The 26,730-nt window shown below is 41.1% G+C and overlaps 4 protein-coding genes across 4 annotated transcripts; 2 read left to right on the top strand and 2 right to left on the bottom strand.

The window, feature by feature from the left end:
* Positions 1–496: 496 nt before the first annotated feature.
* mfsd2al2 (major facilitator superfamily domain containing 2a-like 2) lies at positions 497–6,240 on the top strand. Its single transcript, XM_070910997.1, has 14 exons — positions 497–598; positions 1,202–1,321; positions 1,435–1,559; positions 1,648–1,780; positions 2,177–2,255; positions 2,373–2,530; positions 3,496–3,586; positions 3,814–3,935; positions 4,113–4,196; positions 4,347–4,430; positions 4,507–4,619; positions 4,843–4,986; positions 5,069–5,236; positions 5,865–6,240. Exons 1-14 carry the CDS (start codon positions 497–499, stop codon positions 6,238–6,240), a joined length of 1,899 nt encoding a protein of 632 aa, XP_070767098.1.
* A 1,866-nt stretch (positions 6,241–8,106) lies between these two features.
* LOC139288773 (peptidyl-prolyl cis-trans isomerase FKBP1A-like) lies at positions 8,107–10,444 on the top strand. The gene is made up of 5 exons (XM_070910180.1): positions 8,107–8,175; positions 8,280–8,327; positions 8,876–8,988; positions 9,141–9,317; positions 9,530–10,444. The coding sequence occupies exons 1-4, from the start codon at positions 8,139–8,141 to the stop codon at positions 9,270–9,272; spliced, it is 330 nt and encodes a 109-aa protein (XP_070766281.1). The 5' UTR covers positions 8,107–8,138; the 3' UTR covers positions 9,273–9,317; positions 9,530–10,444.
* Positions 10,445–12,257: 1,813 nt separating this feature from the next.
* Positions 12,258–14,282, bottom strand: LOC139289555 (syntaphilin). Its single transcript, XM_070911181.1, has 4 exons — positions 14,239–14,282; positions 13,990–14,121; positions 13,622–13,771; positions 12,258–13,521 (listed from the first exon to the last, which is right to left on the bottom strand). The coding sequence occupies exons 1-4, from the start codon at positions 14,280–14,282 to the stop codon at positions 12,258–12,260; spliced, it is 1,590 nt and encodes a 529-aa protein (XP_070767282.1).
* A 3,646-nt stretch (positions 14,283–17,928) lies between these two features.
* rad21l1 (RAD21 cohesin complex component like 1) lies at positions 17,929–23,395 on the bottom strand. The gene is made up of 13 exons (XM_070911142.1): positions 23,249–23,395; positions 23,022–23,151; positions 22,231–22,330; positions 21,783–21,886; positions 21,149–21,256; positions 20,239–20,340; positions 19,947–20,063; positions 19,459–19,688; positions 19,280–19,361; positions 19,023–19,153; positions 18,775–18,885; positions 18,415–18,489; positions 17,929–18,111 (listed from the first exon to the last, which is right to left on the bottom strand). The coding sequence occupies exons 1-13, from the start codon at positions 23,393–23,395 to the stop codon at positions 17,929–17,931; spliced, it is 1,620 nt and encodes a 539-aa protein (XP_070767243.1).
* Between the last annotated feature and the right edge of the window lie 3,335 nt (positions 23,396–26,730).

Genomic DNA, 26,730 nt, shown 5'->3' on the forward strand with positions numbered 1-26,730 from the left:
ATTAGTAACATCTTACATAGAGCCAGTAGCAGGTGCTGGAACTGGGCTCCCATAAAACAGACGTGGGACAAAAAGTAAAATTATAACATGCTTTGAAAAACATGAAATACATGCATGACTTTGAAAAGCACCGAACTAGATTTTAAAAATGGAAAACCAAATGCAGCATCTATCTGTCCATCCATCCATTCAATATATCCTTTAATCTCAACTCATCTTTAGAGTACATATATATATATGTGGTGTTTAAAACAGCCAAACACAGTAAAATTATGATTAATATTCCTCGTTAATGAAGCATGTTATGTCAAGGAACAACTGTATATATGAGCAGGTGGGCTGGATCAGAGCTCCTCAGAGTTGTTCAACCAGATTCCAGTGTCAAACAAGTGGGACTTAAACTGTGAGTCCGTGCAGAGAGCTGTTGTCTAATGCACACAGTGGAAGGTTGCGACTGACGGTCCGCATGTGGCGTTATTCTTCCTTACTTTAAAGAATGAGTTGTCTCAAGAATTTTACAAATCGTGTGCAGACATTAAAGAAGCAGTTATTAAAACAGACTGTGGACAGAAACGCATGCAGCGAGGGTCAGCAGAGGGTAAGTTTCTCCTTTTGCATTCATATTCAAAACAGGACAGGGAAATATTTACATTTTCAGAATAGATTTTGTCGGAGTCATTTGTAATTTCTCAGCTAAAATTATTTCTAAAAATTAGTATTTTTGAATTCTTCTGTGTTACAATTTTTTCTGGATTGTTTTGATGCACTTAAGAAACAGAAAAGGCAAGAAGTGCTCATAGAGATCATAAGTTCAAACCTGCAGTCATTAAGTGGCGATACACTAAACTGAAAATAAAATAAAGTAAATATTTTTGGCAGTCTGGTTACTGCTCCATATCATGTCATTTACATGTGTGTCTTTTCATGTGACTTCATTCAAATTAGCTGACACAAGAGAATCAGATTTCTCTTCACTGGGAAGAAGAAATGTTTAAATGTTCTGCAACAAGTGTGTTCACTGTTGTAGTTGTGTGGGAACTAAAGAGAACCACAAGTCATTAGAAGTTAGTGACAGTTGGCAGAAGTGCATCAGACCAATGGAGAAAAAGGAAATGTTTGAGCTGATGTTTGAGCTGTTACCACAGACAACAGAAACCTCTCCTTCCACCTCCCTGTCCGCTCTCCTCGCTGGTCTTCACAGGGGTCTGGGGGGATTCCTCTGGCCAGGAAGGTGTGTTATGCTGTGGGTGGGGTCCCATATCAGATAACCACAGTAGCTATAAGTGTTTCCATGCAGATTTTTCTTCTGGATGTTGTGCAGGTAAGACTGAAAGTTGTCCTCCTAAATAGTTTACAAAAAAAGATCTGTATGTCTACTATATGGTACAATGTACTTAGCTGAATTTCAAAATAAAGCACCTCAGTGTTTCACAGATGGAGGCCTCCTATGTTTCCATGATTTTATTTGTGAGTCGGGCCTGGGACGCCGTGACTGACCCTTTGGTTGGATATCTGGTGAGCCGCAGTAACTGGACGCCCATCGGCAAACTCACTCCATGGTCGGTTGGTGGAGCCACATGTTTAACTCATAACTTCATCTTGAATTAGGCGCTGTATTCAACAGAGCCAACGTTGTTTATCTCACAGGTTGGCCCTTTCCACTCCGTTTGGTGTCCTGTCCTATCTGCTTCTGTGGTTTGTGCCAAGAGGCTCAATGTCTCTGGCTCTCAGTGTGCTGTGGTTCCTCACAGCATCCTGCCTGTTCGAGACCATCATGAGTGTAAGTCAGTGTTACAGGCTCCCTCCTTTCCCCCATCTGGTACCCAGTGGTGGAAATGTTACTTTATACTTCTACTTCACCACCTTTTCAGAGGGGAATATTTTACTTTTAACTCTTCAACATTTAGCTGACAGCTGCAGTTTTAGTTTCAAAGATTTTACAGTAAAAAAAAAACGTGATGAGCTTATGAAATACAAATCTTGTGCCTCAAATCTACTTTTGCCCTTTTTTCCCTGCATCTTCCTCATGTCACCATGGTGACATAATTTCATACTATTCTCATGTCACTGTTGCTGCTGCCATTTTGCTCCAAGCTCTGTCGCCATGGCTACTGAGTTTCACACCGCTCATGTGCTGTCAGTTGGCGTCATGTTTTCCCCTGTCATCCATTAACAGTGCTACAAGGTTCCTTACCTCTCACTCAACATGTTCCTGGGGGGAGATCACAGAGACAGAGACTCTGCCACGGCCTACAGTGAGAGCACTAACACTTTCTCTCATCTCACATCCTTATTGCCTGGTCAGGCTAAATTAAATGTGGACCAGGATTTCCCTCACACTCCTTATCTCCCTCCCTGTCCTTCTTTGGCAGGGATGAGTGTGGAGATGGTGGCGATGCTGTTGGCTTCTGTAATTCAGGGTCAAGTTGTAGCCGTGTACAACACAGAAAAGCAAGAGGCCTGTCAACATCTGGACCACGAAACACCTCAAACCACATATTCACCGCAAACTGCATCCCTTAAGGAAACGGTAGATACTGCGCTTAAAGTGTTAAATAAAAGTGGCGGTCACTCTAGTTGAGATAACACTCATATTTCTTTAGCAGCCAAGTAGCTCTGCTTTGGCATTGTACTCACATTGTCCCAGGGATATCTTGTTACTCTGTAATTAGCTGTTCTTAGCTCAACATAGACATTGTTGTGTGTTCATCTGTGTGTGTGTGTGTGTGTGTGTGTGTTCTCACAATGTTGAGGAGAAACACATTAGATTTAATGGAATTATAGATAACCAAAGTGTATTTGCAAAAACAAACCATTACAGTTCATTTAAAGTAGGAAGTAATAAAGGGGGGTTATGTCAGACTAAAGGAATAGTTCAGTACTTTAGGGAATATTCATATTTTTGCCGAGAGTTAGATGAGAAGATCAATACCACTGAATATAAAGCTGGAGCCGAGACGGTTAGCTTAGCCTAGCATAAAAACTAGAGCAGCTAGTCTGGCTCTGTCTGTCAAAACCCACCTACCAGCACCTCTAAAGCTCACTAATTAACATACTGTATCTTGTTTGTTTAATTTGTACAAAAACTGAGTGCTGGTAGGCTGATTTTGGTACCTACAAACAGGGTCAGGCTAGCTGCTTTTAGTTTTTATGCAAATACATGTTTATGCTAATAAGCTAACCATCTCTAGCTACAGTAAGAGTAGCCACAACTTCAAGAGAGGTATCAATCTTCTCATCTAAATCTCAGCAAGAATGCAAAGTTGAAATGATCACTAATAATCAGGAAAGTGATTGATAATAATGCTATAAAACAATACTTTGAAGTGGAATAACTTGACAGGATCTAAAGGCAAAGTTATCCCAAACATATGAAGATTATATAACTGCAATAATAATGCAAAATGTAAGCAGGAAGGACTGTTTACTAGTGTTTCTTGGCAGCATAATTGTGCTTTATTTCTTAAAACGTTTGATGAATGTTTTTGCTCCCAGCAAAAGGCTTTCCTGACCTCAGCTCTGGTCATGGGTGCCTTATTTTTCCTCTGCAGCCTGATTCTCTTCCTGGGGGTGAAGGAGCAGCGAGGTGAGTCATTCAGTTCAGTTCAAGTTGCCAATGGTCAACGGCCAACATGTCAATCAGAAAACCTGACTCATCTGTTATAACAAAAAGTTTAAAGGTCCTGCAGGAAAATTAAGATGACTCTCTTCCATTGCGAGAGCCTTGTATACCCTTAAGCTAAAGTCCATCTTGAATTGTGTATATATTTCTGGTATTTCACTCTCTTCCTTGACATCTCACTTCGGTTTCAGCCCCTCTCTGCTCTGATGACAAAGTGCGACCATCCTATCTGACCTCGCTGAAGATGCTGATATGCCACGTCCCTTACCAACGACTGGTGCTTGGCTTTGTGTTCAGTGCTCTTGCATTTCAGGTACAGTTTGAGCTCGTGGTGGCTGCGTTGCAGTCCTCTAAACTTCTGATGAAGCACACAGAGATTCATAAGCTATAAATCCATTTTTTTAATTTGGTTTTGTGCTTTTAAAAGTCATGCATGTACTTAAGGGTTATCGAGGCATAATATATTTTTACTTTTTGTCCCATATCTCAGATGTCCTTGGGTAACTTTGCACTTTTTTGCAGTCATGCAGCTGGGCTGGGAGCCCAGTTCCAGCACCTCCTACTGGTTCTACTGGTAAGATGCAACTAACTAGAATCACACACTCTTCACCAAGATGTTGACTGTATAAATGCAACATTTATTCTAAGGATGGCACAAATTGCATGATTAAAAGACTAAGAGACATTTTTTATTTCAAATGACACTGTCTCAATATTTCCACAGGCTTCTGCCTCAATAGCAGTTCCTCTGTGGCAGACAGTTCTTCTGAGAATAGGAAAAAAGGCCACAGTTTTCATCGGACTATCAGTAAGAAATCCCACATATTATATAATTCTCCACACGTTCGATCTTACCTGTGAGGTCTGTTTATTGTCTCTCTCAGCTCTTCATCCCAGCAGTGGTTATAGTCGCCTGTGTTCCCAGTAACCTGCCAGTCTTCATGACTATGTGCATTCTGATGGGATTCAGCGTGGCGACCATATTCTTGCTACCCTGGTGAGTCAGTTCCCGGCTGGGACACAAAGTTCCAACGCCCCTGTCAGATCTAATCAACATCAAAACTGAATGCGGTGCGCATGAATCATTCACATCGCCTCTACCTAACCCTGGCCACGGGTGAATATTCAAGCAACAATCTGTCTTGTTGACTGGTTAGTTCTCCTCATCTAAATAGACATGTGGTTTTGATATGTGTCAGCTTGTGGCGTATCTACTACAGGTCTATGCTCCCAGATGTGGTGGAGGACTTTGGCGTGAGACATCCCTCCAGCAAGGACCTGGAACCTCTGTTTTTCTCCTGTTATGCCTTCTGCAGTAAGCTGGCGGGAGGCCTGTCTGTCGGCATCTCCACCTTGACGTTACAGTGAGTCAATCTTCCACTCACTTTATGTGTTATGTGTGTTCATCTGTCGGTGTGTCACATTTTGTTCTCTCTCTGTCTGCAGGTTCGTGGGCTACAGAGCGGGTGCTTGTAGCCATGGTGACGGAGTGGTGACGGCTCTGATTGTGCTGTTCTCACCAGTTCCCATCGCACTTCTGCTGATCGGGATGGTGTTTTTTCACTCCTACCCAATAAATGAGAGGCAGCCCCGGGAACAACTGACCACAGTTCAGTAAGTGGCTTTTTGGGTGAATTATCCTCTCAGGAGATGAAGCCACTAATGGTTCCAGACATGTCATCTTTAAAGCGGCTATAATGGAGCCCACAACTTTTCTGTTTTGGTTCACTCTCACTGCTCTCATAGTGTTGTTATATATATATATTATATATACGTATACATGAGATATCGCAAATTAGTGAGATTAGAGGCGTTTTATTTTTCTTCGCACCCAGACTAGCTGTTTGCCCTGCTTTCAGGCCATGCTAAGCTAAGCTAACTGTCTCCCGGCTCTAGCTTAGTTAATGCACAGACATGGGAGTGGTATCGTATTTCCCAAAATGTCAAACTAAGTCTAGTTAAGTAACATGCTGCAACGACTGTTCTCATTCTTTCATGATTAACATCATAGGTCTCTAGGGACATTAAAATTTACATTTCTCTGAAAACTCCTTGCAACACATCTTCCTTATAATAATATATTAATAACTACGTCTATTATCATAGAACAGTTTTCAAAAAGAGCACTAAAATCTAATCAGATTACTAAATATGTCAGCTAAAAACAAGTTTATAGTAACATACATATGTGTTTAAATTGTATGGCAGTTAATTATTATTTTTCTTTTTATTCTTCATCCAGCCCAGAAGCTACATCAGCCCCATCAGACCCGAGAGAAAACGCAGAGCAGCCAACAATCCTGCAGCAGCCCCATGCTGATGTGACATCAACCTCACATCATAACACAAAGTCAAATTCCTCACCGTGTTGTTACAATCATGATAGAAAATGCTCAGTCAAATCATCTGTCCTTTCAAATGTTTCAAAGAGCCCTTCTGGGAAATACAGCAGGCCTAAATCTGTTGTCCAGTCAAATGTAAATCCTCAGCATCATAAGCAGAGACTCAGTCCATACCAGCACTCAGGAGAAGATCAGTTAGGCAGACAGTTTCCTGAGAATGACCCTGGATCTTTCTCTAGCAGGTCAAATGTTAGAGCCAAAGTGTCCTGGGTGTAGTCAGATACCTTGAAGCGATAGTTCGACATTTTGGGAGATATGCTTTTGTACTTTCTTGCAGAGCGTTTGCGTCTGCAACATAATATGAAACTACAGCCAGCAGCTGGTTAGCTTAGCTAAGCATAAAGACTTGAAACGGGGAAACAGCTAGCCTGGCTCAGTCTGAAGGCAACAAACACAGGCTTCCTGCGCCTCTACAGTTCATTAATTAACATAATCTGTACAAAAACTGAAGTGTAGAAAAGGACAAGTTGCTGTTTTACAAGAAGTTGGGTGCTTGTCGTCACTGTGGGGTTGCTAGGTAACAGAACATAACTCCCTGTAAAACCATAACATGTGGTTTTTGTGTATGGATTGAAGAGATACAATATAATGTGTTAATTAGTCAAATGGGGAGGTGCTGGTAGGCAGATTTTTTCAACTTTGGACATGGCAAGGCTTGCCGTGTCCCGGTGCTCAGTCTTTAAGCTAAGCTAAGCTAAGCTAAGTACCCACTTCGTCTTGCTTCATATTTAATGTACAGAAATGACAGTGGTATCGATCTTCTCATCATTTCCCAAAATGTTGGACCATTTTGAATGTATTGTATGAATATTCTTAAAAGATTACAGATTGGGCCTTTAAATGTTGACTGTGTTGCTGTGAATAATTCCCATGAATATTCCCTCCAGTATTTTGAGGCTGCTTTTTTAAATGGCATCAAATATGTCTCGACAGTCTTCCTCTTTCAATTGTTGTTGCCTTTTGAATTTATAGTGGCATCTGAATTGTAAGTAGCCGACTCTTGTTGTCAATGTTTGCCCTACATGCCTGAAAGTTGCATGAAGAGCTCTATTTTTAACACTATGTTCGTACATTTTCTAGGCTTACATTCACACTCCTCTGCAAAATTTCTGCCCCTGTGCTTTCTCAAAAAAATAACTTCATTGGTACATTTTCATTAGCCATCATCATACATGAAGCAACACAGTTAAAAAATAAAACTGGCAGCTTGATGGATGTGTCATTGAAATAATAGGCTGTGTCCCAATGCATGTGTCCGATACATTATGCACACATACAGTACAGACGTGATACATGAGATTCTCTCATTACCTTCAGACAACATCCATGTGTTCTACATTGTATTGGATGATCACACAGCTTGCTCCTGCATCGTTCCCAAAAACATAGGTAACATGTAGTTGAAGGTCATCTGAGAGGTGCAACAGTTAATTTAAACAGTAGTTGTTTTGAGTCTCTTTGTGGTCATGTTGCGTTTATTTGTGACCATTTTGAGTGTTTTTGTAGTTGTTTTGCATCTCTCTTTAGTCATTTTGAGTCTCTTTGTGGCCATTTTGCATCTCTTTGTAGTCAGTTTGAGTCTTTTTGTAGTTATTTTTCAACAAAAAATGTTAACAATCACTCCAAAAAGAGGGCCTGGCCCAAAGGCCTCCTGAGTCCTTGGGCCCCTGGGCCCCTGGGCCAGTTCAGTAACCCTTCCATGCTCACAGACATAGAATTGTGCCTTTTTATTTTAAATAAAATTATTATTGTGGTTTTCCTGACAGTTTGCAGTATGACGTCCCCAGAAGCCCCTCAAATAATGTTACTCAGCGAACATTTAGCAATCAGACGTTGGTATGAAGATCTTCACAATGTTATCAATTATTAATCTGTTATAGTCAGATTTTTGTCATAATGTCACACACTTAATAATAGGCTTGCTTGTTTATGTTGAAGTTTCCAAATAAGATAGCACTTCATATAATAATAATATTAATAATAATAATGCCTCGATGGTCAATTGGTGCGTTTCTTCCCCATCTATGCCCACCCGCTCGGCAACAGGCCGCCCCTGCCTCCTGCTTCCGCTCGCATTGTAGGGTGGTCGAGAGGAAGGTTACCGAAGAGCGAAAATGGGAGTAGAAATTGAGACCATAACTCCGGGCGACGGTGGGAATAATCGGCCTTGTTTCACAGCGTATTACTTTCATTTCCTTCACAGGAGTGTATGCTTCATTATTACACACGCTTTCTGTATTTTCTCCTATTTTCAGGACAGACATTTCCGAAGAAGGGGCAGCGCGTCGTGGTGCACTATGTCGGTGAGTGTCGAGGCTACTGAATGGAGCTAAAACACTGCACGCAAAATGTTCTCGTTTGAGCCATTGTTAACTACGCGCACCCCGTTAACGCTAGTCGTTAGTGGCGTGAAAGCCCGTTGTTTGCGTGGAATGGGGGACCAAATAGAAACGGTGAACTATTTTAGCTGATAGCGACTGGTTGTCTGTTGCTGCTTTAGCTGGCTAGCATTGCAGCTAGTCTTCAGTTCCCTGTATAACACATTGCTTGTTGCTGTGTGGCTAACATTAGCTAAGGCGATGTTAAAGCCGGACACTCCCTCGCTGATTTGTGTTATTTACTCAGTAATATAAATTGACCTGTGTTGTCGTTATTAGAAGGACTGGAGTCGAGTTAACGGTACCGTAGCCGCTGTCAGTCAGCCACCTAAAGTAGGCTAACCGGCCCCGTGATGCTAACGCTTGCTAGCGCTTGGCTCTCAGATACCGTTAGAAGGCTGCTTAGCATAGAAAAGTGGGACTCATCAACAACCGAAGCTGATTACTGACCAGCTCTCTTGGTTTTTAATCAGGCACACTGGCAGATGGGAAAGTGTTTGACTCTTCGAGGTCCCGGGGGAAGCCGTTCAAATTCAAGATTGGACACCAGGAGGTTATTCGTGGTTGGGAAGAAGGAGTAGCCCAGGTGAGGAGCTGGAACTGTCAACTCTAAATATCATAATAGTGGTCATTATATACGCTTTATCATGCACGTTGTCATATAAATGTTAACTTTTGTGTGTATTACTTAATTTAACATCAACAGCAATACAAGCACCTTTTCCATCTCCTCCACAGATGAGTGTAGGTCAGCGGGCAAAGCTGATTTGCTCACCGGACTTTGCCTACGGCAGCAAAGGGCACCCAGGGATCATCCCACCAAACGCCACTCTCACCTTCGACGTGGAGCTGATCAGTCTGGAAGCCTGAAACTTGTGCACTCACTTTGTTTGTAATTCCACTCAAATTTTCAGGGTGAGAAGTTATGATTTCGTGCATCATATACTGTGTAGATGGAGGTAGTTATGTTGCAACTCAACTATAAAGCCTGCATTTATCCTTAACCCACTGATGTTTAGAGATTAGATGGTATGTGCATAACAAGCTTTATTCCCCACATCCTGTAATCCCGTTTTGCCTCTCCTCCTTAATCGCAGCACTGAAGACCCTTTCTCTTTTCACTGCAGGTTGACTCCTATCTCGGGAACATGGAGGAGAAATGTTAACAGATGATTCCTGCTCTTGATCCCTGCATAGGACCTATGTCTATAGCTTCACGAGTTCACTCTCCTCTCCATTTAGATACAAATTGTGTTCTGTCACTTGCTTTAAAACTTTATCCTCCATACTATACTTTAGATTCCATACAGTAATAAGTCATAGGCCACCCCACCCCATGTATTTTGTCATATTCTGCTATGTATTTTTATGGTGATGTTTTGTTTTTTATTTGACTTAAAATCGACAAAATGTGTCTGCCATCAGGACCAGGTTTTAGATAGGTGTCATGAATATTTAATCAATCTCATTCCTGTGGCTCTGTGGCCTTTTACACTAAAAATTGTATTGATTGCGGGTAATGAATTGTCTTGAATAAAAAGTAAGAATAAATTGTTGTTTGACACAATGATATTTCTATGAATTACCTTTTTGTGATACTTGTTATTGGGTTAAATTAGAAAAAGTATGGAATACATTGTAACCAGGGATTCATGAATCAAGCACATTATTACCATGAACAGCCTACAGGTCTCTGCAGATGTAGGATTTTCTTTGTCTATACTGCAGCATCAGTTCTTAATTTATAAGAGTAAAATGACTATCGCTGAAACATTCACAACTGGACATCATTTGTCTTGTTGATTGCTTGTGAAACTTTTTTTTTTTTTTTTTTTGCCAAAAGAAAGTCTTGTGGGGAAAAATGATAAGGTCCCTGGTAAAAGGTTTCTAAACTTGCATGGTGAGTTCCCCCACAAGGATTTGTAGGCACATCTTGGGGTTTGTGAGTATGTTTATTTGAAGGAATTGTGTGTAACAAGCTGTGGATGTTGTAAACGGTCTGTTCCTTACTCTCAACACATTAAAAGAGTAATTTTAACACAGACTGCTATTTTCCTTCCCTTTGGGTGATTGTATCTCACTGTTTAACTTTAGTATGCCCTTAAAATATGCTATACCATCCTCACTGATTTATGAATGAATATTTAATAGTATTACAGCACACTATAATAATAAAAAGAAAACAGATAGAAGCATCTTTTATTTTCCAAGAAGAGAGGAAACATCCAGGGCATTTGCAATATTCTGTTGTTTCTTGTGCAATTATAGTACAGTTAATCACTATTTCATTGCTTTTGCATGTAAAGTACAGGCTGATGGAAGGTCTAGTTTCATGTATTTGCAATAAGAAATACATGGAGAAGTATAAGTGACATATTGAGCAGTTTTGAACATGAAGTGAATGTAGTTGCTCTGGAACCAAAGTCTAAACAAATAGAAACTAAAGAAACATAACTATATGAGCTTCTCCAACCACAGATAAATCACACTTTTTATGTTCCAGTTTGAATTTGCACTAACAGCTATTGTTCTGTCTAAAGCTGAATCATTGATTAAGCAACTAGTGAAACCTTATTGGAAAGATCCCTGAAAGCTAAAACATTGCTTTTTTTGTTTTTTTGCATAATAAGGCTGACATCGGTAACCATACATACTGTACATCCTAGTTTGTAGTTACAATTGATCCATTTCAGTCGACACACAAAAGGGCCACTTGTAAGATGAGTATTCACAACCACGATGATGCATACTTAACATCATTATTATAAACTGCAGTGCTATGAAAGTAAGCAACCCACACTGACGCAAAGAATGACTTTTCAAGTGTTAAATCTCGACTTGCAGCTGTGCAAAGATCTTTTGTTTCTTGTAAAATTAGAAAATATATCACTGTATCAAACACAGTTATCTCTTCACAAATTCAGTAAACAAAACTGCTCATCCAAGGCCTTCATTCATTCAGCTGTGTGGATCTACTGTCTGTTAAATCTTCAGACTCTTGACTGCTATAATGTCCGTCCTGCTGAAAAGCTATAAGCACAGTGTCGTGTTTTTCTCCATTATGTTCATTTAGGATGTAAACTGCAGATTTCATCTTTATTTTCAGGTCATCGATAGATTGTAACTGATTTTTAGAGTTATGTCTGGACAGTTTTAAATGCCCATGTTTTTGTTTATTGGCAAAAGATCAATAATCTGTCTCTTATGCATCTGAGTACCAGATTCGATGCACATGCTCTACTTTTTGAGAAGGTAAAAGTTCCTACACCTTTAAACCATATTCAATAATATATATTCATGGGTGGAAATGTCTGAAGTACAAAAATGAATGCTTTTATGAATTAATAAATGAATGAATTTGTTTGTTGATGCCAAATAAATGCCCTGACTGTGACTCTCCCATTTCCTGTTAAAATTGTTTAAACACGTGATGATGAAAACAGAGGAGGCATTTTTTCTTCTACTTCTTTTCATAAAATAAACTGAATGTCTTCACCCAGAAGATGGCTCATCTAAATCCAGGTCGGGCCTTTTTAATTCAAGCAAGAAAACCCAACCAGACTGTGGGCTACATGCAAATCCCAATAAAGAGAAAATCACTTAAACTGCAGGCAGAAGCAGTAAGTATATTTGAGTAATGAAAGTATTTAATGACGTACAACTAATCCTTTGTTCTCTAAGGCAAGGCAGGACCACAAAATCACAAGGGCATTATGTAAAATCTAAAAATCTTATAGGAGGAGATATTCAACACATGGCAAAGACCAAAATGTCATGAAGCAAAGTTAGCATTGCTGTGTCTGTGCCTGCAGAGGTTGGGAGTCGTTTTGTTCATGTCAGAGGGAGCAGAGAGTCTCAGATTGGTGTCGTTCCATTCATGTTGGTAGGCCTGCGTCCCCTGCCTGCACCCCGGCGGCGAAGCGAGTGGAGGGCCACAGCACAGCAACCTCTCAGCAGGGAGCCAATATGATACACCGGCAAGACTTCCCGTGGCGCCCCACGACACAGCCATGCCATGGTGGGGACCACTGGCATCGCCAAAGCCAACAGATCTATAAGGAAGTATCGGCTCCAGTGGCAGAGCTGAGGGGGATACCCGTCTTCATTTGGACCTTCAGTTTCATCCTCATTGTCCTCCTCTATCTCCAGAGCTGTAGCGTCCTGTCTCACAGGGAGTGGAGCTGTAGGGTGGGGCTGGCAGGTGTGGGGCTCTGCTGGCTCTGCTGTCTGTGTTACCTCCTCTGGTTTGTCGGGGGGCAGCGGCTCTACACTGTACGGATGCTCCGGAGGGAACACATGAGGTAAAAACGATGGGAACAGATGTGGTTCTGAGGGGGTGATATCCGCTGTGGCTAAAGAAATGACACTCAGCTCTTCGGCACCGCTCTCCTCACACAGCCAGGTCATGGTTGGGCTGCAGGCTTGGGAGCGAACCTCTGGCTTCTTCTCTGCTGCAGGAGCAGGCGTAGGGATAGGATCAGTAGCAGGGACAGCAGCAGTTGTTGTTGCTGTTAGCGGGGCCTCCTCCTGAGGTAAATGCAGGAACAAGTGATGATGGGGGAGGTAGGTGTGGCCACTGCACTTGCAGCTGCTACTGAGAGTGTGGCAGGAGTGTGAGATTGGCAACACTGCCCCCCCACTGCATAGCCTTTCATAGGTGGAAGAGCGCGGCACAGTTGGGGGGCCTCGGATGTGGGCCTGTGTTGGCAGCTGCTCTGATAGGAGGGCTGCCTCCAGGAGCAGGTGGGTTTGTCCTGCTGGGCGGGACGCTCTGCTGGACTCGGGAGCGTTGGAGCTGCGCTCCAGCTGCAGAGCCTCGCTGCTCAGTCGGGTGTGGGTGGTGTTGCGGCTCAAAGTGCTGGCTGGGGAACAGCCACAGGAGCGAGACTTCCCCCCTGGCCGAGCTCCTTGTAACCCTGAGTATGGCTTGTGGTCATGGGGTTCTTGTTCATGGACACTCAGGTTGGACCTCACTGACTCAACCACCTCGTGAAGGTGCTGGATCTCTTTGCGGGCCTCTTTCAGGGCTAACTGGGCCTCCACACGGTGACATTCCTCCTCTATCCAGTCCTCCTGCATCCTGTACAGTTGGGTCCTCAACTCATCTATTTCACAGTCTCTGATAAAGCATAAAGGATAAATAAAAAGCAGATTTACTTTGCAGAGTTGCTTCTCATTTAGAGAAACTAAGCATGGTAGTTTAGAGATGAAGGACTCACCTGTGTTGTAGTCTCTCTACATTGTCCCTCAGTCTGGATCGCAGATGTCGTATGCACACCTCCTTCTGTTGCAGAGGTGTAAGGTACTGCTCCGGGGTAGGAGGCCTGATCCCATGGTTGTCGCTGCAGGCTGTGTGCTTTGCCTGACGCCTGAATCAACACACAGATATGAAAAGGTCATTCACATAAAGTGTTTCATCACGTGAGAAAATATGTAAATTGAGAGTCCGGTTAAGAAAAACTCAACAACATTGTACAAATGGAAGTGTCGTTGAACATGGCTGTGGAGGCAGTGAACAAAGCTACAGAAGTAGTTTTTATTTAATTTTTTAATTTTTTAACAGAGAGTTTTATGATAAATATCTTACCTGGGTGTACTAGGATACGTCCGGGCTGTGGGGCTGCCCTCTGGTGCCCTAACCCGACCCGGGTAGGTGTGGGTACTGGATGTATCACTGTGGGAATATCGCCCACTGCCACCACTAGTGCCCACTGAGCGCCTTGAATGGAGAGATCACATTACACCCATTTACAATACAGCGAGAAGCCACAATACCAAATATGTCAGATCTTTTGCATCATTCTGAAAACTAAAGGTGAGAAAGACGCAACAGTACCTGCGCTGACCTGAGGAGGGCTTTCTACTCGGAGTGAGAGACATGGATGTGCAAGGAACCTCCAACCTCTCCACTGCTGTCTCTAGAGAGGGACGCTAGGAGCCCTCACAGCCGGACTGTAATAACCGTTACATAAACACGTTAGAGGCAAATCAGCTCAGGAGGGTCTAAATCACTAATATCCCAAAACAACGGAAGGAAAATGAATCCCAGTGCAAAGAAAAAATTCCCTCCAACTTGTGGCATGGTGTGTGTGGTTATTATGTGCTTCTTCCCTGGAAGTCAGTGACAATAGTCTAACCCTAACCCTAATTAAAAAAAACAGTCTAGGCCAGCAGCAAATAAAGCCTCCTTTCTGTGCTGACACAAAGGGGACACAGTGAGTTCACAGTCAGTGCAGCTGCCTCTCTCTGAGCTGTGTCCTCCCTGTCTGCAGAGCTGCAGATAAACATGATAAACCTTCACATTAACTGGGCAAAAACAAGGAAGATTGGACATTTGGCGGCTGGTAGTCGAGATGGTCAGCGTGGTCATTTCCTGTCCACGGCGAATAAAGAATTTTCCATTACCGTTAATAAGGCAGGGGTGGATTAATGTATGATTTAGGCTCATTGTGTTCCCATAAGTACAGGAGTCTAAGTAGAAGTCATGAGTTAAAGTAACCCCAAAATGTAGGGTACCTTTAATTATCTGGACCTTTCACATTTCATTTATTCAGCTAACTGTTCAATATTGTCTTTTACAGCTTGGTATGAAAACTCTGTATATTCTAACTTCCGACCGAAAAGCATCTGAGGGATCGGGTATCACAAAGACTCACATATTGAAAGTTGGTATCGAATGCTTGGTCAGATTTATAGGCCTATTTATATATTCTTTGATCAGATATTTCTTTATCCCATTACTTTAACTTTAGACTATATTCTATTTAGGTAAATCTTTTTGTATTGTATTAAACTCTGATGCATTGAGCAGTTTGATATAAATGATTCAATGAAAAAACCTTACCCTAGCCCTTTATTCACTTATATTTTGTTGCCGTAAAAAAAGCTGTTAAATGTAGGTCTAAACTGGAATTAGCATGTCAATGTTTTTAAATTGCAGAATGTAAACTAGACAGAGAAAACACAGAGGACATGACCTCACCTCAATGGTAGCTACACTCTTGAGAGTAACAGTATTTTTTCTCAATATCAGGTAGTTTGGGTCACAAGCTTAACTCATGTCTCACAGCAAAAATCTAAGATGAGGACAAAATGTTCTCATCTTTCTTCAGAAGTGTCTGTCTTCATGCAGCTCTGTGAACCTGCTGTCGGATAAATCCCTGTCATGGCTGCAGACACAACACACCTCCAACTCTGCTGACGACGAAAAGCAGTCTGAAAGAAACACAAGCGTATCCATTAAGCCCTATATTTAAATTCTAGGACAACGAGGCAGGAAATCTCACCTCCCTCTCTTCTGTCTGCGCAACAAGTGGCGAGCACGTTATTGGTGAGAAATACGCAATCATCTTACGTAAGTGTGAGTATCAGTGTTGACTGTGGAGGCGAGCAGCACACAGCAGCTGGAGGAAACTGCACTTAAAGCAGACATTTAGACATAGAGATGTGATGATGATGGTGACGATGATGATGAATGTTGGGGATGTTGCGTTTTGTCCTTGAATAATCATTATGGTATTAAATCGCAGGATTTTTCCCCACATCTGTCTCCTACACTAAAGCAGTGTTAGATAAGCAGGCAGGTCTGGTGGGATGATGATATCAGCAGGAAACAAAAAGAAAGCTAAAAAGTCTCATCCTGATGACTACACGGGGGTCTCTAAACAGCACACCCCAGCAGGTACTTCCCATACAGGAAAAACGCAGCCTGGTGGAAACAGCTGACTAACAAAGTCCCAGCTGTGTCCTACATTCGGTTACTTAACGAGGATGTTACCGGCTGTCTGAGTCTCAAAACAAAACGTTTCTGCTGGCTACAGACACACGAAAGACCGACACAGCCTGCACCAACAGTGCTACATGAAACGCTACCATTTCGGCAGGTAGAAGTTGGGCATCGTAGAAAAGCCTCGGTTCCCGCCAGACTTGATGGTCGCTCAACAGTCCCCGGTGGCAACAGGAAGAAAAGACGCTGCTGATGCTGATGAGAGTCCATCCTGCAGCCATGAAGCCCGGAGATGAAATGAGGCAACTGCGTCTGCTGCATCGGTGCTTCTTAAAGTGACAGTAGGGGATAACAATGCTTCATCTGGCAGGACTTAACTGCACATTAGTGGTTATTGACTGCGTTTTCATGGCTGGGATCATATTGTCGACGTGTGAATCTTACTTTAGAAACCCCATTCAGCCCCGCACCGGCAGGAGGGAAGGAGGGTGAAGATGAGTATCCAGCAGGACTGGTACACTATGTACACCACCTTCAGATGATGGATGAAGGTGTCAGAGCACCATTCACTGACTAATGCAGGCCACAGTTACAGCAAAGTTTGTTCCTTTAAAACAGAAATACGTTAAAGCCACATCAATTTGTTTTAATACAATCAACAGTACCATAACTGTCTCCTTAACAGATATTTACAATTTCAGAAAAACACATATTTAAATGGCTTAAACTCGAGACTTTTTACATAATGAACAACAAGAACGAGTGGGAAATGGGAATGTCTGAATTCCAGTTTTGTAAAGTAATTCCTATGCCTTCACCTCCTACTATCATGTGTGAAGCTGCGATAAAACGAAATTGTTTCGAACAAAATTCGTACAAGTAGGCTAATAAATAAATATACCTCCATTTGAGTCTATTAACACTGTATAATTTAACACCAGTCACCCCCATATGTTGCCAAGGATACAGCTCAGGGCTGTACAGAAGTGAGGACTCAGTTTTGTGGATTCAAGCAGCAGGAAACAAAATATGAAGAATATTGAATATCTAGACCACAAGAATGACAGGATATGAATTGAGTGTCATATCCTAAACATAAAATCAATATTTCTAAAAACTAGAAACATGTATGCAGGTAAATATTCAGTCTTGTGTGTGTTTCATATAGATAACAAATATTTATATTGAAACAGAGAACATTAAATTATTTACAATATCTGTACTTTAAAGCAGTAATTTGCAACATTTGCTTATTTGCTTAAATGTCAATTTCACAATAACTTATATCTTAAAATCCTGTGTTTAGAATAAATTGAAGAGGAACTGGTGTAAAACATGAACTGAACAGGCAGGAAATTTCAGTCCTGAAAGACCACAAGAATAACTGCAGAACATCAGATGCTGCTGAGATGAAATATCAATAAAAACATAAATAAATGCAAAGGATCTTGCAGATCACTTAAAATATTTACGGTTGTGAAACCCATATCTGGTGTCAGATACAGTTTGATGCCCGAGGCCTAATAAAAACAGTCTGACAAAGAGTTTTAGACAAAATGTTCCTTCATTCATACCATCCCAATTTCTCACAAATGAAAAGAACAAGCAAAAAGAGTATGTACAAGTACACACACATATAATCAAAGTTTTTACTTTTTAGCCCAGAAACCTACTTGAGTAAAAGTAATTTTACTCTGGGAAACCGACATAGTAACACAAATATGTGCATGAGGCAGATCGTGTAGAACCAGGACTGCGACTCATTCATGAACCCAAGCTGTGTTTTTTTTGTGTTTTGTGCTAATCGTAGAACTTGGGTCCAGGTGAGGCAAAGATGTCCTCATAGGGAGCTCTCTGGTGCAGGTGAAGGGCTTTCTGTTTTTTCAGGACCAGGAGACAGAAGAAAGTGGTTGCAGCCTGCGAGCGAGTGCCTCCTTCACAGAGCGCATCCAGGCTGAATGTGGTGTCACTGTTGCTCTGGCTCTGGCTCTGCCAAACACACACACACACACACACACACACACACACACACACATTTAATTTCCCAACATCATCCCTAATCCTGCCCCGGCCTTCTCAACTTTAAATCCCTGCTCGCTGTGACTATAGATTTCCACCTGCCATTCAACGTCAAACAGAGCAGGGACACTGCCTCACATGGAAACAACAGTCCTGTGTCATGAACATGCAGGCGTTATGAATATATTCTATAACAGATATATGTAAGATGGGGCAGCTGGTGTTAGTGTGATTCTGATACCTGAACATTTATTTTTAGGTCCTTACTTTCAGAGCGTTCAAAAGCTTCTGTGCACGCCTGCTTATCTTCCTCTCCTCAAAGTCCTGGCTGTCCAGCATAGACTGCAGGTAAGAAAAGGACCATATTTCAGTCAGTGAAGCCGGGCTCGTCTCCAAGGCAGCATGAGAAACTAACACCTGCCATCTGGCAAACGCTGATAGATTGTAGCTTGTCTACTGTACCAGCCATTTTTGCAGATAACCACCCATCATTAGTTCACTTTCATTTCAAAGATAAGGCTGGTAGAATCTGGAGTCCAACAGAGTGTAATTCCCTGTCCCGTTTCCATTTGCAACTGTGTGTGTGTGTGTGTGTGTGTGTGTGTGTGTGTGTGTGTTCACAAGCACCTGAGTGTGGAGGGAAGTTGACTGAGTCTCCTGCTCCAAGAACGATGGATGGACGAACATGGAGTCTTCTGATGGAAGTTCTGGCTGAGTGAACTCTGACCTGTTTTCATCCTGACAGACACACAGCACAGATTATAAACAGATTATAAACCAAAGTTAAAAAAAAAACATGAAATGGCATTGTGAATAAGAATTAAATCTTTTTAAAATGTATATCCCCTCTCTTCAACTGACATGCTAATGCTTACCTGTGCGAGCTCTGAGTAATTCTCCGGTTGATTAAGGACGGTCAGCTCAGTGTTGTGTGTTTTTTCAGGATCTATTGATGAATCCACGACACTGATGTTGTCTGTAGTGAGGGCACTTATGTCCCTCTGATCTATACAAGACATAATAATAATAATGCAGATCTCATGTAACAAAAGGACAAAACAGATTTTGATTCTGTGATACATTAAAAGTAGTGAGATTAGTTCTCTCACCGCTTGGATATGCAAGTTCCTACCTTCTTGACGGTCCTGGCGCATCACCTCAACCTCCTCACACACATTAGAATATTTCACCTGGAAAATACTCCTGGCAAAGAGCTGCAAAGCAGTAATTTCAATTTAACGTTCACTGTTGATAGGAATATTGTTTTTGTGATAAAGACCAACATTGCTGGGATTTGTTTAATCTTTTTACCTCCTTCATCTGTGGAGCTACTACAGTGAAACATGGCTGTGCAAAGAGTTTGTCTGCACCTCCGCTCTCTTTCCACTGCATGAGCTGCAGGGTTGGTGGGGCCATGTCCAAAGGGGCGACCAGATCTGAATAGTCAGAAAGCTGGTCTCTGATGGATTCATTGCTCAGCTCTTTAGTCTGGTCCACAACCAACTTGCGTTTCCTTTTCCCCCTCTTCTTCTCCAAGTTTGCTGAGAATAAACAGTAGAAGGTCATAAAAATGCTTGTTTTGCTGTATGAGGTATCAAGAGCCTACTGTTAGCGTGACAAGGAATGGACACCAGGTCAACTGTGGGTTGGCTCTCTGTGCTTAGCAATGTTCAGAAGTATGACAGTGGTGGTTTCAGGGGGGTGATGCCAGCTCTTGTGGCAGCATCTCAACAAATATTTGCATAATATACAGTACATTTGTGAGTGGAAGGAAGACAGTTGAGAAGAGTTGTGCCTACGAGTGATGGCCACAGGTTCAAGGGCGAAGGCCTTCTCCTCATTGGCAAGCAGGGTGGTCACATTCAGTGTTGGGGTCTCCACCTCCCTTATGCCAGCATCTGGAAAACATATGGAGTCTATTTTGAGTTTGAAAATAAGTTTTGATAAGCAAAGCATATCAACAGTATCCACTGGTGCTACTGTACTGTCAAACAAAACCATCATCTGCACAAACAACCCCAGTTGAAATAATACGGGCGTAGCACTGATAATGATTGAACTGTTCAAATGGAGGTGTTGATGAATTATCACCTTGTTGATAATTGAGTGTAGCGATCTCTGGATTTTCATTATGAGGCTCTTCTGAGACGAAGTCGGTGGACTCAATGTGATCACTGGAGTTTGTCAGAAAGTCTGCAGGGTAATCAAAAATTAAGAGTCAGTCACTTATTTTTTGATGAAAAAGCATTGACATATCAAGGACAAAGATTTACAGTAGATAGTTTTAGTATTTGAGTTTATTATTCAATCTGTAGCTACATGACTGATGATGGAGAATCTTTTTCTTATTTGGTTATTACTCACGGGTTACCAAGAACTACTGATCAGTCAGAGCACACTGTGTCTCAGATGCTATTTATTCTTTGTGTCCCAATTCAGAGGCTGGATCCTTCAAAAACATGGCCCATGAACACTGGTCCTTCAGAGGACGTGAAGGCCAGGTTGAATTTGTGCTTCCTCCCCCAAATGAGGCAGTCCAGCCTCACAGGGACCAAAGCTAATGGTGCGCTTGTGCAATTGAAGTTGACTTGTGAAATCACATATCTCACAGTTTATGAGCAGGACATTGCCCTTAAACTGCAGACAAACTGCAAACACCACTGGGAAACTGGGACAAGTTCCAGGATACCTTATATGAGTTTACAGTATGTGTCGTGTCTTTTCATTGAAACACATGATAGATGACTGGCAAATTGTACTAAATGGTAAATTTATCCATATAACTTCAATTTTCCCTTAATGCCTTTTGATCTGCATCAACTGTTACTGTTGTAAAATGCATAATAGTCTGACATGGTATTGGCCTAGTTGGCGAAAGGTTAAAGCCCACTATCAACAACAGTAAAGCAAGTCAAAAACACACGGATTGGTTTTTCTCAGTGCATGATGTTCTTTGGGCTATTATGGCAAAAAAGTATCCTGATGAATTCACAATCACTACCTAGTAGGTCGAACCCTTTATCCTCATCCCCAAATGTGTCTCCATGTTGAGCCAGGCTCTGGAAGCTCATATCCAGTAGCCCATTATGGTGCCTCTGGGACTCATCTCCTACCCATCACAGCCCACAAAAGGAGGGGAAAAAATTGTCAGTATGAGATGTCAGCTCTGCACAGAAAACCATGTTTTAAAAAGATAAGGTTGATGATGTCGTATATTTTTGTTATTGTCAATAAATCCATGAAAAGACCAAAAAACAACAATGCAGTAGTCTGTCTCTAAATACACTCAGATGTCCCTACCCTGTCTGCGGCACTCAGCCCCTAACACATTCATTCCTGCTGCAGACGTAGATCTTTAAAAACTGGTCACAAATATTTTATTTCATTTCTAAACTGTTTCAGAAAACTGTACATTTCTGTTGTTTTCGTTTCTGGTCAACAATGGAGCTCTATGGCACAGAGGAATGAGCTATATCAGACTTTGGATACACAGAAAATACTTTCATGGGATTTGTGACAATACAAAAAAAATTTAATGGAAATGTTGAAAGCTAAATATGCCAAAAGGCTCAATACTAACAAGGCAAATGGCAATAATTCACACCAAATCAGGAAACATATGAAAACAAACTTACCGAAATCTGCCAAGTTCAGAAAGCCATTTCCAAAATCCTCTTTCAGAGTGATTTCCTCTGATCGACACTGGTTCAGTGAAAAGTGGTCAACGACATCTATGTTACTGTCCCAGTATCAAGAGAACATAAACAAAGAAACAATGGGTGACCCAGTGGGTGATGTGCTTCCAGAGTACAAAACACAATATAACATCAGTAATGAGACTACTAGATGAGTATCTAGTATGAAAGGTGCTCTGTAAATAAAATTAAAACAGGCATACATTTTCAATTATGGCCATTTGAGAAGCTCAAAAATACTGATTTTCCATCTGTGACTGGACATTTTGTATTACACATAAACCTGACTGTGCCTTCTAAACTGCTAAATCTTCAATGACATGTGTCAAAGAAACCTGCAGTATATAAATGACAGTTGGGATTTGTTGGAGAAGAGGAGAAACGGTACCTTGGGTGTGGCAGCTGGGCATCGAAGGCAGTAAAATCTTCGATTAAGGTAATTGCTTTTAGTGTTGCCTCAAGCCCCTCCACAGGCATATCTGTCTGACCTGGTGTGTTGAGAGTGAAACAGGGCAAATAAGACAAATGTGCACTGCATGTACAACTAGAAGAGGTAAGAACAGCACCCAATGATTTAAGTACTTGACAGCTGAGCTATAGCAGTGTATGAATTCAGAGATGCTAACTTCTTAACCTCCTTGTTGGCTGTGTCTGTTAAAAAAAAAATCAGCAGAAATGTGTGCCGACATTCTGGGACTGTTTAGTCTGTGTGATAAATCATAAATGAATATAACATTCTTGCATTGAGCACCTTCCTTTCCAAAATAAGTTGGTAAGTAATTATGTCTATGTCACCCTCTGGTGGTTGTCCTCATTAGGTAAAGTATTTACACTCAGCAGCAAGTTTATTAGGTTCACCATATTTCATCCTATCCTTGCAATCAAATGGTGAGAGAAGCCAAGTTGCAGTCAGCTTTTACATGTCCTGGCCTCATTTATTCAAGAAAAGCACATAAACTAAACAAAAACAGCAGCTCTGATTAAATGTACACATGAAGTATTTTGTATTTTATAATGTTATCTTTTCCCCTTCAGTGAATGAATCCACTTGGCCTTAGTTCGCATTCCTTACCTTTGCACAGCCATTCAACATCACAGCCCTGTCAAACCCCGAGGTGCCTTTATTTGTCACTAGAATTTAAATAATTGTTGACACTTACATAACAAACGGAACGTTACCTGGCCTGAATGCCATTTTAATTTTAACCAGGGCATCATTGCAGTCTGCAAGGAGATATTTTGCTTTTCTGGAGTAGATCCTGACCACACCAATGAGCAGATGACCAGATGTCCGCAAACCAATTTTCATCTACAAAGATCACACATACATCTCAGACAGCATTCATACCTTAGATGTAAGTTGTAAAATTATAAGTTTTGAGGATGGATTTTTCATGAAGTTTTACCTTAGGCGAAATTATGTCTCTGATGGTCGTTTCCAGATTGCAGTCAAATACATGTGCCTTGGTGAGTTTCCTTTCCCAGTGCGCTGCTAGCCAAATTTTGGCAAGAGGCCCCCGCTTGGACGTGAAGAGTTGAGTGTAGAACATCATATTGGAGTACTGAAGCTAGCTGTCACCTGTGACAAACACAACAGTCATAGTCTGAACCGCTTCCATGTGTCTACTAATAGTGACAATGTTAATTTGGCTGACATTAGAGTAGTAGAATGAGTAGTAAGCTGTTTAGTCAGTGTAACGTTACTGCCAGTTGAGCTTGAACTTAGCAAACGTGTAGCTATTGTCAAAGTCGGCTAGCTAGCTGCGTTTGCTTGGCGGTAGCTAGCTAGCTGTTAGCCAACGTTAAGTAACTACATTGCCATGGCAGGCTAGTTTTTCGGATGTAACATCATGGCGGCATGTCTTTTAATACAGTTCACAATTTGGGTAGAGACATAAAGTTGCTAATTCAATTAATTATAACTACACATGTACCGAGCTAGCCCGACATGAACTGAACAGCCTACCTTAACTTTGAAAGTGCCGCGATTTGACATTTGGAGCGCGTAACCTTACGTCACCTCACCGCGAGGAGTAACGTTAACCAACTAACCAAGCAGCGACTTCCGCCAAAGAGAAACCAGGAGTGAGTGACCAACAGATCAAAACAAGAAAAAAACACAAACATGAGTGATTTACCAACTGATTATAGGTCGGTAACGTTACGGCCTGCCGGTAGACAGTGACGTGAGAAAACCGAGAGTGGAATCGAACCGGTGACAGTTTATAGCTGACCGTTGGCGCAGGATACCTAGCTAACGTTAGCGAGTTATGATTTCCAGAACCCAGTCTTTTAATTCTTCATGACCTCAGTAAGTTTATGGAAGTAACCTATGATGTTGACGTCTTGCCAAAAAGTGGTCTGTTAAATGTATTCTCAGTTCTGTCAGAGGCAGTGACAAAATTGTCTCAACTCTTTTAGGATATTCATGACCTTCACATGCCAGAGAGCGAGAAGACGGACTCAAAGTAGCGACTGCTCGAGCAAAAGACAGAGGTCAGTGTAACTCCATTTTTTAAAAACTAAAAGGTAATTTACAGCTAACTGTTGCCCATAATGTAATCCTACCTATTATCATTTAACACTTGGATGGATGGAAGTTGTGGATATTAACCCTGGAAATTATAATGGACATTTTCTAGAAAATACCATTTATCGGTTAAATGAGAAAAATAAAATTATCATCAGTATCATCAATTAAATCGGTGAATTGGCAGATTAATTGAAAATGAAAATAATTGTTACTTGCGGCCCTAATTACTTGTATTAATAAGAATGATAAAGGTGTAAGGTGTCCCCACCTGGTGCAACAGAACTAACAGGAGAGTGAAGGAGATGGCAATCAAACACAGTCTGTACACGTCCACACCATATATACATATATATATATATGAACAGACTATCTAGTAGTTAGGCTGATAGTTGTTCCTCATGTTCTTCTATTTGTATGCACTAGAGGGCGTCAGGGCATCTGCACAGTCACCGAGATGAAGAAGAAGAAGAAGAAGCTGTGGTGACATAGTGAACACGTTGTACAATCTAATACAACCCAACACAAGAGGGTTGCAACAAGCTGCTGAGGTAAAAGTTATAATGTTTAATCTTGTTGAGACTGTGCCAGAGACTTATTTGATCCTGAGTTTGTCATCCCATACAGGGCTGCAACTAACAGTTATTTTCATGATTGACTCATTTCTCGATTTTCAGTAATCTGTCTGGTCTTTTTTTATTTTTTATTTTTTACATGGTTAACAGAAATGTAACATTGAATCAATAAGATTTTGATTTCCTGTCAGTTTTGTGCTTGTCAGATGCACTGTTTTGCACAATAATTTACTTCTCTATAGTTATTGTAAAAAAAACTTTGTAAGTAAACAGCTGAGACTCAAACATACAATCTTTGTGTGAGCTGGAAAACCAAAATAATCATCTGAGAGTTGCGCACAACTGCAGAGTTTAAAATGAAATTGTTTTGTAGCATATACTGGTAAGTAGTTCATTTAATCACACATGTGGGCCAGTTCTAAAGATTTAATCATAGTGGCCAAATTGCAGATATTTAGTCAAGCATTCAACTCTTAAATGTTCATTGAGGACTAATTGGTTCAGAGTAATTGGACATACTTCTGGTAACCATACTGTATTGATTTATGTATGTATGTATGGTATATTATCTGTATTATATGTATGCAAACTATACTGTAGTAAACACACACTACCAGACTAACCAACATACCAGTGGTTTTGCAAATGAATGAGACACTTTTTAATCTGCTTCCAAAATATTCTTACAACATTATTGTCGGACTGCAACTAAAGATCATTTCCATTATTGATTAATTGATTAATTGTTTGGTCTCTAAAGCTTAAGAAAATAGTGAAAAATGCCCATCACAATTTCCTAAAGCCCAAGGTGATATCCACAAATTGTGTTTTTTGGTCTACCAAAAGTCTAAAACCCAAAGATAATCTGTTTACAGTATAAAGCAGTAAAAAAGCAGAAAATCCTCTCAATTGACAAACTGAAACTAGGAAAAGTTTATCAAAAAATGACATAAACAATTCATCAATTATCAAAATAGTTGCTGATTATTTTTCTGTCGATCGACTGATTGATTCGTTGTCTAATTGTTTCAGTTCCACATCATTGGAACTCCAAGTGCATGCAGCGTACAGGACCACTGGTATGACAGTGGGTAAACAGATTAGTTCATTATTAGTTTGATTATTTATTTCAGTGCATCATAATTAGCTACATTTTGATTGATACAGGAGGGTGGAGGCCTGACGTCAAGATGAACCTGTCGGACATGACTGTGGACCTCTCAGCCAAGAGGTAGGAAGCTTAAACACAGAAAAGATCCCCTAATCTTCTGTCTCTCTTTCTCTCACACACACATACTTAAGAAATGTCCTAAAGTCACCATTGAGGCAGCGATCTCAAGCCGAGAATGAAACATGCCAAAATAAATTTGTGTTTTCCGTTAACTGGGTACCTGGGGTAGTGTGGCTGCACAAGAACAGCTGGTATGGCAAGCCAAGGTCTGGATTTCAAGAGAGAGAGACAGAGTTTTAGAGACAAAGTTTTAGGGAAACAAAGGAAAGAGAATTGGACTGTTAAGAGGTGAATCAAATGAGGATAAAGATGTGCAATACAATATTTTGGCTCTTTCACTGTATAAACTCCACTGTCATTATCTTTGAAGTGACTCCTAAGTGTATATTTGGGTGCTGTGCTGGGTAAACTCTTCATCTGTGATGGCAAAACAGCGTATTGGGTAATATTTATAATCGTGTTAACCGTAAAGTTTCCATCTGTCTCCAGAAAAGAAGCTTTCAGAGTCCAAAATCAAGAGTCTCACACATAATAGTAACACAGTAATCAAAA

This window comes from Enoplosus armatus, chromosome 8, assembly GCF_043641665.1.
Source record: "Enoplosus armatus isolate fEnoArm2 chromosome 8, fEnoArm2.hap1, whole genome shotgun sequence".
NCBI lineage: Eukaryota > Metazoa > Chordata > Actinopteri > Centrarchiformes > Enoplosidae > Enoplosus > Enoplosus armatus.

Bases quoted from the DNA above. Each gene is read 5' to 3' on its own strand.
- mfsd2al2 (XM_070910997.1), top strand. From the start codon at position 497: ATGAGTTGTCTCAAGAATTTTACAAATCGTGTGCAGACATTAAAGAAG. The intron at 1,322-1,434 runs GTAAGACTGAAA...AGTGTTTCACAG, and splicing joins TTCTTCTGGATGTTGTGCAG to ATGGAGGCCTCCTATGTTTC. The intron at 4,987-5,068 runs GTGAGTCAATCT...CTCTGTCTGCAG, and splicing joins ATCTCCACCTTGACGTTACA to GTTCGTGGGCTACAGAGCGG.
- LOC139288773 (XM_070910180.1), top strand. From the start codon at position 8,139: ATGGGAGTAGAAATTGAGACCATAACTCCGGGCGACG. The intron at 8,176-8,279 runs GTGGGAATAATC...TCCTATTTTCAG, and splicing joins GACCATAACTCCGGGCGACG to GACAGACATTTCCGAAGAAG. The intron at 8,989-9,140 runs GTGAGGAGCTGG...TCTCCTCCACAG, and splicing joins GGGAAGAAGGAGTAGCCCAG to ATGAGTGTAGGTCAGCGGGC.
- LOC139289555 (XM_070911181.1), bottom strand. From the start codon at position 14,282: ATGTCTCTCACTCCGAGTAGAAAGCCCTCCTCAGGTCAGCGCAG. The intron at 13,772-13,989 runs GTAAGATATTTA...GTGTTGATTCAG, and splicing joins ACGTATCCTAGTACACCCAG to GCGTCAGGCAAAGCACACAG. The intron at 13,522-13,621 runs GTGAGTCCTTCA...ATGCTTTATCAG, and splicing joins GTAGAGAGACTACAACACAG to AGACTGTGAAATAGATGAGT.
- rad21l1 (XM_070911142.1), bottom strand. From the start codon at position 23,395: ATGATGTTCTACACTCAACTCTTCACGTCCAAGCGGGGGCCTCTTGCC. The intron at 22,331-23,021 runs GTAACGTTCCGT...TCAACACACCAG, and splicing joins TAAAATGGCATTCAGGCCAG to GTCAGACAGATATGCCTGTG. The intron at 20,341-21,148 runs GTAGTGATTGTG...ATTACCCTGCAG, and splicing joins TAAAGGGTTCGACCTACTAG to ACTTTCTGACAAACTCCAGT.